Source organism: Mastomys coucha, unplaced genomic scaffold, assembly GCF_008632895.1.
Source record: "Mastomys coucha isolate ucsf_1 unplaced genomic scaffold, UCSF_Mcou_1 pScaffold4, whole genome shotgun sequence".
Lineage (NCBI taxonomy): Eukaryota > Metazoa > Chordata > Mammalia > Rodentia > Muridae > Mastomys > Mastomys coucha.
The window spans coordinates 15476303-15487226 of record NW_022196910.1 but is presented as its reverse complement, the minus strand read 5'-3'; the positions used below and the strand labels follow the sequence as shown (position 1 = coordinate 15487226).

General features: G+C 37.5%; 1 protein-coding gene and 1 long non-coding RNA gene across 6 annotated transcripts in view; one reads left to right on the top strand and one right to left on the bottom strand.

Moving 5' to 3' along the window:
• Positions 1–1646: 1646 nt before the first annotated feature.
• The window catches only part of Igf1 (insulin like growth factor 1), a 79934-nt gene continuing 70656 nt past the window's right edge, over positions 1647–10924 (bottom strand). For all 5 annotated transcript variants that reach the window (XM_031350187.1, XM_031350186.1, XM_031350190.1 and 2 more), the window contains one exon: positions 1647–7937. In XM_031350187.1, the coding sequence (XP_031206047.1) occupies positions 7878–7937 (60 nt within the window). In that variant the 3' untranslated portion in view covers positions 1647–7877. The remainder of the gene's footprint in view (positions 7938–10924) is intronic.
• LOC116076408 lies at positions 7957–8968 on the top strand. Its single transcript, XR_004112935.1, has 2 exons — positions 7957–8533; positions 8730–8968. It is a non-coding gene; the product is annotated as an uncharacterized LOC116076408 (long non-coding RNA).

The following is a 10924-nucleotide window of genomic DNA, read 5'->3' as shown; positions in this document are numbered from 1 at the left end:
AGACAGGGAAGCAGGAGTGGGTGGGTTGGTGAGCAGGGGGAGGGGGAATGGGATAGGACGTTTTCGGAGGGAAACAAGGAAAGGGGATAAACATTTGAAATGTAAATAAAGAAAATATCTAAAGAAGAAGAAGAAAAGAAGAAGAAGAAGAAGAAGAAGAAGAAGAAGAAGAAGAAGAAGAAGAAGAAGAAGAAGAAGAAGAAGTTGAAGAAGAAGAAGAAGAAGAAGAAGAAGAAGAAGAAGAAGAAGAAGAAGAAGAAGAAGAAGAAGAAGAAGAAGAAGAAGAAGAAGAAGAAGAAGAAGAAAAGAAAAGGAAAGGAAAGGAAAGGAAAGGAAAGGAAAGGAAAGGAAAGGAAAGGAAAGGAAAGGAAAGGAAAGGAAAGGAAAGGAAAGGAAAGGAATCATTTGGCCTAGATGATCTTGTAGATCTCTCCAAGGATAGACTTGTTCCTTGGCTCTTTGGGAGGAAAACCACTTTGGACATAGTCAACAATAGAAAAGGTAAGCTCGTCCGCTCACACATAGGCAAAGCTGTGAGGGAAGATTGCTTCCCAGAACAGATGGAGTTTTCTTACAAGGTTGTGAATGGGTTAATTAAAAAGTCTTATAGTTCCTGGAAGTGTTTCAGAATACAATGGGGTTTTAACAATGAGGCCTGTGAGCAGTCAGAAGTTTCTGGATGGGCTTGTATTAACAATGATGACTGGTCTTAAACTGGAAGCCCTGCTCTACCATGTGCCTAATAACCTCTCACTTCATTATCTACAGAACATTTTAGAAAAAGGTATGATCCTGAGTAGAGGAAGGAAAAGAGCTACATAGACGACCATGGGCATGGGAGACAAAACCCATCAGGGATTTGGAAGACAGCTGCAGAATGCTAGTGGAAAATTCATAGCAATTTTAAAGGAATAAATACTTGGAGTCAGGTTGAGATCAACTACCAATGGCATGTGAATCAATATGAAAGAATAAAACATCTGCCTAACTTCCTTAAATTCAAGGGCCAATCTCATGACTCCTATTTCCATTTGGGTAACTTTCCAAAGACTTAAAGGTAGGCTTACACAAAGGAAACTAGAATCGGACTCCTTTAAACAGGAGGGGCATTCCTGTACTCTATAGCTTGCCTTTCTACTAATACTTGTGCAAATGTGATACTGTGGTATGAATTCAGTAAACAGACCTAATTCTTGTGTGAGTGTGATAACATGGTATGTATTCAGTAGACAGATTTTTTTGAAACAACTCAATGTTGAGAAATTATAGTCTTACCAAATCTTTTTGCTTGAGAGGGCACCCAGTATTATTTGTGTATGGTCCTTATAGAATGTATTTAGAATCTGTTGGTATGAAAGTATTTTCCCAAATGCTTGCAACATGGGTTAGTTATAACTCACTGTTGGGTCAGAGCCATCATGGTTACTCTCATCCACCTACCTCATTTCATACATGTATTATACAATCCGTACATCTCTTACGTATACTTTGAGTCATTTCATCTGCAAGTTCTATAAGATATTGCTATGGTAAATAGTTCATTTTTATTCTGAGTGTTTTTGTGCTTATGAGTTGCAATCGTTGTCATTAATAAAAATGCTGTCTAACAGTAGGCGTGTTAAGAAATGACACACTACATCAAAGGAACCAGTTAATCAAACATGATTAATTTTAATGTAATTACTAAAGAAAGATATACCATTTTATTATGACACTCTAGCCATACAATTTCAAAATATGCTTACTAAACAGTAAATGTAAGATAATGATTCAGTTAGTTACATTTTTAGGAGTCATTAGGACTGATATTGCTCTGCCATAAATGAATTGAATAACCACTTCAAATACAATCAGGATTAATTTGATAGAAGATGTTTTTTGTGTAAAACACGTACAATGAATGATCAAATATTACTTTCAGCTTTCACTAGGGACATTAATTCAATGTCTGTAAGTTAATCATCACCCTTGGCCTTTAAGTGTGATAAAAATAAATGAAGCAAAATGCACGTTGTAATCCAAATTCTCATAGCTCCTTAAATCTTTAACAAAGAGAGATCAGGTTTGATATAGTATTTGGAGCTTTCATGTAAACTGAATATACACTGTATGATGTTTGGAAGGTTTAATGATACAGAGACACAGATATGGATGGAGCCTCCTGCAGTGCATTTAGCAGTAGGTACAATGTAAATATTCAAACGAATGAGATTATGTTATAGATCAACAGAGGAGACTTTGCTGTGAGCTGGTGAGTGGGGGGTCAGCCAGTGGTTGGAAGGGATTTTTAGCAGTTCTTTTAATTTTCCTATTTTACACAAGTTCACTTTGGGCAAGAGAAAATGAATAATGCTTGCTTTTTGGCCCAGACAGTTTAAACAAAGGCAAACTGGAAAGATGTGAAAGGTCATTTTGAAGGTGATTCAGTCTGGGTTTTCAGTAGGAGAAAGTGTTTCCATTTTAACTCGTATTTCAATTGGGCAGTGGCATTTAGATTTTTTTTGTTGTACGCTTTCTCACTTTTTGTTAATGAGTTCTTCTCCTTAAGAACCCTTATCAATGACAGAAAAAAAATAAGTGGAGAGAAAAAAAATCATGTCCAACATAAGTGTAATCATTCATTAAGAGGGACCATGTGTAATGTGTGTTTTAAAAGACAATTCTTTAGTTGTCGGATTTGGTCTGGCCAGCCTCTAAAAGATTCTGAGGCAGACATCACCACAAGCAAAAATGAATTGGAGGAACAAAGGCAGTTTCAAAAGTCCCCTGGGCCTCTGTCTTATCTGGGAAAGTTTTCCTTAAAACGATAAGAAAGAAAGATTGTACCAGATATGGCTTGTTATTTAAAGTAATATCTTTATCATGTACCTTATGCATTTAAGCTTCAGACAGTCTTATCTCTTTTCTTTTAAATAGAAACCATACAAAAAAAAAAAGGTATCTATGTATCAATTTCTAATACCTAGCAGGAAAGTCTCACAAAATATCACAATAGCGAGAAGCAAATCTGTATACTATAGGAATAAGCACTAGTATTGAAAACAAAACCGAGCAACAAAAAAATTCCCTTAGTATCCCCCCTCAGATTCAGGACTTAATGATCTTTGTGGGAAATGGGAACAGAGACTCACACTTCTACTGTATTTTGAAGTAAGTAATTACTTAATATTAATCATTCCTGTTTTGAAACCATGGGAAAACTCATGCTTTGAATGGGAATGCTCATCCATTTGAGAAGTGCCAAACAGGGCCTACACTAATAAATTAAGACAATCTTTTATGATTGAAAATAGAAAGGAACATTTAAAATGCTCTGATTCAAATAAGTCAAACCCCACCCTTTCTAGCCAGCCGATAAAGAGTCTATGTGAGTTTGTCATCTTCCATTCTATTATGAAAGAAAAAAAAGACCAAGTCTTTTTTGAGCATTAATATTTCCATTCATAAAGATTGTATAAAGTAAAAAAATCAAAACTCAAACCCAACAAAAAAGAAACAGAACAAAATCTTCACAGATTGTTAGCCATCTTCCTCAACAATTTCTCATAAAATCTTCCCTTTCTTTATCAGTAGATAAGCCCAATTCATAAGGAAATACTTCCAACCTCTCCCAATGAGATCCATGACTATTCTAGGAGACCGGCCACTCTTTGAGGTCACTGATGAAAGAGCAACCTCTACAAACCAGAAATCAGTGCCTTCCGCAGAGGATGTGGCAGAAGCTGTTTCTAGTAGTAGGTAAGTCTATGTTCTTAAAATCTTTGTATTTTCTCCACTTTCTGAATATTTGTTTTTTAGTGGAACACACACAAACACACACACACACACACACACACACACACACGTACTCACCCACCCACACCAAAACCAAAAATCAACAGGAAACCAAACAATCAACAACAACAAAAAAAGCAAGTAGTAACTTATTTTCTTCTGCCATTTGCCTAAAGTTATTTCCTTCCCCGCTCCCCCCAGTTCAAGTTATTGACCAACACTTCAGATTGGGTGAAGTATTGCTAATTTTGTTAAATTCTAGAGCCAATGAAGTAATTGAGCCATCTAACTTTAAAACTTTTCCATCCTTTGTCTCTGAACCCCCAAACTCACAACTTGGTGAACAATATTCTACTTGTGAGTGACACATAGTTGAAAGGTGGTGACTAGGTTGGTGGCTAGATCTAATGCTATCTCAGTAAGCCATCTACTATAGAACTGTTGTTTTCAGACTTTAAAAAAATATGTCTATGCTTTCTTTTTTTTCTTTTTTCTTTTTTTTTTTTTTTTTTTTTTTTTTTTTTTTTTTTTTTTTTTTTTTTAGTCAAGTACTTTCTTAAAGAAACAATAGCACCACATTGGCATAGCTGGCCAAACAGTAAAGGGGAAAGCAAAACATGCTGCATCCTGTCTTCTGCACATCCTCCCAAGTGCACAAACCATAACAGAAACCCTGGAGCCATGGGATATGAGATGGGTTCATCTACACAGACATGCCACATTTCACATTGACATTCAAAGAAGGAGAAGGAGTCTCAAGGGGCACTTTGCTTTTTTTTTTTTTTTTTTTTAAAGATAGGATTTTCAATGAAATGATTCCTTCTTACTCTTAGGGTGAATAGGTGTGTGTGTGGTGTGGTGTGTCTGCGTGCACGTATATACACACAAATGCGCATGTAGGGTAGGTACCTGTAGGGTAGGTATTTAAAAACAGATTTTTTTTTTTTATCCCAGGAAAATGGATTATAATGGAGAGATGCATTAACTTTTTCAGTGGAGTTGACTCATCTTACAAAGTTCAAGCACTTGATATTCTTTGGAGAATAGGATCAACATTTGACCTAGGCATTGAGTATTTTTTAAGTAAATTAGCAATAATCCTATCAAATGAAAATTCTTTCCTACCGTTGTTTATAGTTCTTTTGTAAATTTATTTAAATTGCTCCATTTATAGACACTAAAACAATTTACCTCCATAGCAAAGCTTACAAGATTTCAAGTTGTAAAATTTTAAATGTCCCTTTCTATTGATCTTGAGTCATTTTGATTAATCACATAAGGATAATTTGGCTTTCAGAACTTACATAGATTTGTCTTACAGTGTTCATTCATTTAAAAGTTAAATGATAATTTAGTATGATTAATTAGTATAATTAATTTTTATTACTTGATTTAGGATCCAGTTGGAGAGAATTAGGTATTGGATAAAGGACTGTGTACTTAAGCTTTCCTCATTGAGAGAATTTCTGACTGTGTATAGAATTAAGTGAGCAAAATACGTGATAGACACTTGGAAGCACCAAATCCAGCCATGGCGGGAAGTCCACAGATCTGGAGAAGGCCACCTATATGTTTTTAGGGAATTACCAATTTGAAAAGGTATATACATTGTGAACAAGAGGTAGAAGTCAGAAGTTCTACCTGGGGTGTGAGAGGGCCCAACTTTCCCCTGCATCCTTCTGAGGAAGCAGGTAGGTGGCCAACAGGCCTCTTGTTCTATTTACAGCTCTATAGTAACCAGGGGATGTACAGCGTCCCTGACAGCCTTAAACCCAATCATTCTGAGGGCTTTACTCAACAGCACCTTCTGTTCCCCAGAGGGTCTAGAGGCAACCTGGTGCAAGGAGAGCTAAAGTTGTCCTTTTTGTTTTTCTTAATACATTGTATAAGAATGTTAAGGAAGCTTGCAAAAAGAGAATCAAGACTGCAGATAATAAGATGTGAATATTGGATTTTTTTTTAAAGAGGGAGGCAATCTTGCTCCATACATAGGGAACATTTTCTAAATGTTTCTGGTTAGCAATGTCCTGTTGAATGCATCCAACACACTTCCAGGAAGCTGGATTCTTCCTTCTAAGCAGGCACTAGGGAGAACCTCAGGATTGAGAAGAAAATATTTTGCCCCTCAAGTAGCAATTCTTGCCAGCATATTTCATAAAGTCAAAAAAAAATACATGCATGTACAAGCAAGGGCAAGGCTACATCTGCTACGGCAACTTGTGATTGTAATAGATACTATTTCAAAGTTTAAGAACATCAGAGTGTTTTTCATATGCTAAGGGGAAGGAGAATTGTGTCTGACAAACTAGCTAAGTCTCATTGATAATGTTAGAGTTATTTCTAGACACTAAGTGACTGGAAGGATTAATGAGAGTGGATAAATGGAATAATTAATTACCCTTTAATTGGCAAGGATCTTCTTTCTCCTCTTTCCCTTCTTTTCACTTGTCTTTATAGTCATAAGCTCAAATGCAGAGGTAAAATCAAATTGCAAATCCAATGTCTCTTGCTTTGTCACATGTTGGAGAGACTGAGTCATTAGCTTGCCACTAGTTAGTGGCAAGGCTTCACCAATAAGAAACTGGATATTGTGGTGGCATCCTAGTGACAGATGAATGATCCTTGGAGCTATATTTTTGATGGGTTATTTACAGAATTTCTTGCATCCTAGCAATTCAAGGGTTCTGATGTTGCACCCTCCTGGAAACCCAGAACAAAAATCTGAAGATCTACTTTTTAATCTTCATACCACCCCTTTGAGGTAGGTAGATGACATATTGCCCCCATTTTGCAGATGAGGAAAACTGAGGCACCGAGAGGTGGAGTGACTTGACTGAGGTCACACGGTGGTGAGTTTGTGTGACCGAGGTTGCAAATACTTATTTCTTCAGTGATAAAAAGAAACCAGGATTCCCAAAACCCCTAGCCTCTTGCTTTTCCCACTCCATAGCTTCCTCTCTGGACTTGACAAGTAAGTGTGTCTTAATGGACTTTATATATTAAGTTCCTCTTGGAAGGCATAATTGGGGAGGCCTTTGCATTCCCAAGAGGAAGGATCTTTTTTCTGTTCCCTTCCTCATTTTGTCATCTTAGGCTCCAGGCTTTCGTTGTTTTTGCTTTGCTTTCTCCTTTTACTGTGTTGACTAGATTCTTTCATATAACAAACTACAAAATAGCACCATTGTACTAAAAAACAACAACAACAGAGTTTTACATACTGTTTGATATTTCCTGTATTATTGATATGCTAAATTTACATAGTGCTCTATATGGAAAAAAAATAAAAAAGAGAGAAACTGCTATACTTAGGTTACATACTAACTTATCATTTGAAGGAACCATTGAGAGTTTAAGAGACATTCTATGCTTCAAACACACACCTAAAAATAATTGGCCTCAAAGTTGTAGTTATTGTTATCCTAGTTTTTTTTTTTTTCTTGAAACACGATGTCAAAAAAAATAAAGCTTTGTGTCTAAAATAAATGCATTCAACTTATATTTGGTACAAATGCCACAAATGGAGTCAGGTACGTTCAAATTTGACTACTTGTTTGCTATTGCTTTTGAGGAGACCAAATTCAACAAATACAAATGTTAGGAAAGGGCAGGTCTAATGGAGCTAGACTCTGTAAAACAAGCAGCTTGAGCTATGTGGGAAGAAGTGAAGATGACGGAACCATTCATAAACCACCTCTACACAGTTGCTAAATGAATGGCTTCAGCAGCCAAAATTCAGAGAAGAATTTAGTGCAACCGAATCTCTACAACACCCATGCATTTTCGGCTCTTTAGAGGCAGGGACTAGGAGATATAATTATATATATATATATATATTTTCTCTATAGAATGTTATTGATAAAAGATCAACAGCAATCTACCCACGCCAGGACCACTTTTGCAAGGTGCAAAGCTTTTTAAACAAACACTCCTAAAGACGATGTTGGAATGTTTACTTGTATATTTCATTGGGGGAAATGCCCGTCTTTGAAATGTTATTGAACTTGTCATTGTTATTTGGTAGGTGTGTCGATGTTCTGCAGGTTGCTCAAGCAGCAAAGGATCCTGCGGTGACATAGCATTTTCTGCTCCTCGGGAGGCTCCTCCTACATTCTGTAGGTCTTGTTTCCTGCACTTCCTCTACTTGTGTTCTTCAAATGTACTTCCTGGAAATAAGAGAGATAAGCGGCCATTAAGTTGTTGTGGTTTTCTATACCCATTTATGTCTTTAAGTGGTTCATTTATCCCTCATGTCTTTTAGCCACTGTGTGATAGATAATTAACTTGATACACATATGCAATGACCAAACAGCGTAGTATTTCAGTACCTTTACAGATTTGTTATTTCTTTATGATGCCAACGTTCATGCTCTTACAAGATATACGATAAACTCTTGGTATTCAGAGCCACCTTCCCTTTTGTTCTTGTGCTGTAGGGGAGCAGCACAGATTCTTTCTAGGTACTGTGCCAGCCATTTCTAACACTGGCCCCCAGCCATTTCTAACACTGGCCCTCAGTCTACCTAGCTTAAGGGGGGCGTTTGGAGTCTTGAATTCTTTGAGAAGCATACAGATCAACAGGTCTTTAGTTAACAATACAACCAAGCTTGACCTGTCTCTAGGAGCTCCAATAGCATGGGTACCATTGCTTTAGAATTACACCAACATGCTACCCTTTCTGTCTGTCTCTTTCCCAGATTCACTCACAAGAAGCAGATGCTGAGAATTCTAACTTACAGACTGGAAGCATATTTTTTTCCCAGTGAGTAAAAGTAGCCTAACCCAACCCAACCCAACCTAACCCAACTGAATCCAACCCAATGCAACCCAACAACACCACAAACCTATTAGACTCTGGGGTTACCTCTGTTGTCTTGTTACACATTGTTTTACATTACTGTTTTATAAACAGGAAACATTGCTTTAATTGTGTTTTTTCCCACCCCCTACTGAGAGAGGCAGCATCTTGAAGCAGAAGATTGAGGAAACAGATAAAAATCACAAGTCTGACCTGAGCTCAACCCCGACCCTTTTCTACTTCTGGCTGTGGGAACTTGCTCAAGTAAGAGTTTCCTCACCCATAAAATGGAACAATAGTATCTACATTATAAGAGTGAGGATTTGGCATTCATGAAGGCCCTTTTTTGGACAGAGGCATAATCAACATGAGCATTAGATGTTGTTATTCCTTTCTTCCCTTTCTTGTGTCGTCTTTGTATTCATGTATGTATGTGTGTGTGTGTGCATTGTGGGTGTGCACGCAGATGTGTATATGGCTACATCTGTGGAGCTACAATATTTTTTTTATCAGGTTTTTTTCATTGAACGTGGCTAGAATATTGAAGAGTAAGCTCAGGGCATCTGCCTGTTCCCACCCTACTCTCTGAGCATTAATGCCTGGCTGCTGGTCCTTTATAGGAATGCTTAAGATGCCCCAGTGTAGGCGAATGCCAGAGCCAGTAAGCAGGAGAGGGCGGGGTGGTAAGCAGGGGAAAGGGGGTGGGAACAGGGGTTTGTTTTTGTTTTTGTTTTATTTTATTATTTTATTTTATTTTTTTAGAGGGGAACCTGGGAAAGGAGATATTGCATGACATGTAAATAAAGAAAACATCTAATAAAAAAAAGGAAAAAAAGATTCTGAACTCAGGTTGTCGTGTTTTCAATGGTAAACTCTCCACCAACTGAGATATCTCCCTGCCCTTGTCATGTACTAATAATCAGAAAGTAACACTCCCAAGGCCCAAATGCCAACTTCTTTGAGTTGCTATCCCTGTTGCTTCCTCAACAGATAAAGGTGTCACTGAAGGAATATGAATTTTGTTTAGAACAGAAGTTCTATGAGAGCAGAGACTCATCTGCTTCGTGAGTGCTAAGCTCGGAGTCTCATTTGGGATGTTGCAGGTACTTTATCTCTAGTCAGAGGGTGTTCCCAGGGAGGATGCTGTAGACAGTTATAGGTACAGAATGACACTTCCAGTCACAGTAGCTTTTATCATTAGGACATGTTTCTGTCAAGACCAGTCATTCTCACACTGGCATTCAGAATTGCCAAACTTTTCTCCTACTTAAGGAAATGCATACCCACTCAGTCTCAATGCTGTTAGGAACTAAGAGACTTTAGAGACTTAAGGAGAATGAGAGGATCTAATACTGATGAATACTACCAATACAAACCAATAGGAACCCCTATCAACCAAGACTCTTAGGCACGTGGAGAGTTTTCTAATACAAGTTGATCAGTACTGCTGAAACAGGCCTTCTGCCTCTGAGTCCCTCATGAAACATGAAAGGAGACTATCTTTTTGTGAGTCAATGGTCATTATCATACTGACAGAGGAGAGGAAAGGTGGCATTATATAAAAATTATTTTTTAAAGTAACAGGTTTATGGGCCATTGTAAAAGAAGCAGGCCAGTAGGAAGTGAGGCCTGAGTAGAGCACCTCGAAGTGCCATCAGTTAAAAATCTTGAGACCTTCCCTTTATATAGCATACACTTTATAAAGTTCACTCAATGCACATTTGTTGCTGGGTGAAGCATTAGCCACTAAGCTAGGGATGAACTTTTGCTCCTTATTCTGCTTCTTATAATCATTTTTTTTTTTTTGTAGAAAAATGAAAGGAATATATCTGTGGCAGAAGAATGGGGTCATTAGAGTTCCTAAACTATTAGAAACTTTATCTGTGTGCTCATTTTATTATGTCACCACATGCTTGAAATAGCTGTAAGGGCAGCACTATTCTACAAAACTGCTAACTAAATGCACTAATATGTAGGGAAGTAGACTAATTTGAATTTGAGTATTTTCTTTCCTATTTAGGATGCACACCAGTTTAGAAATAAAGAAAGGCAAGTCAAGAAATGCTCACGGTAAACCAATTCAAGGATGAAGTGGTAACTGAAAGAAATCCCATGGTTTGTTGAACCCCCAGTTCTCAAGCTGAGTTACAAATTTGTCAAAGATCACGTTTAGGCATCTTCTGTACTTTACTTTTTAAGTGCACCAGAGTTGTCCAGTACAGATCTTTAGCTTCTGAGCTGTCTTTTCTCTGAAAGCAGAAGGTAGGCAGGGTGAGGTTAAGCAGAAGTGTCCCCTGGTGGTTAGCTCATGGGTCTATCTAATCCTCCAGCAGAGAGAGAGAGAGAGAGAGAGAG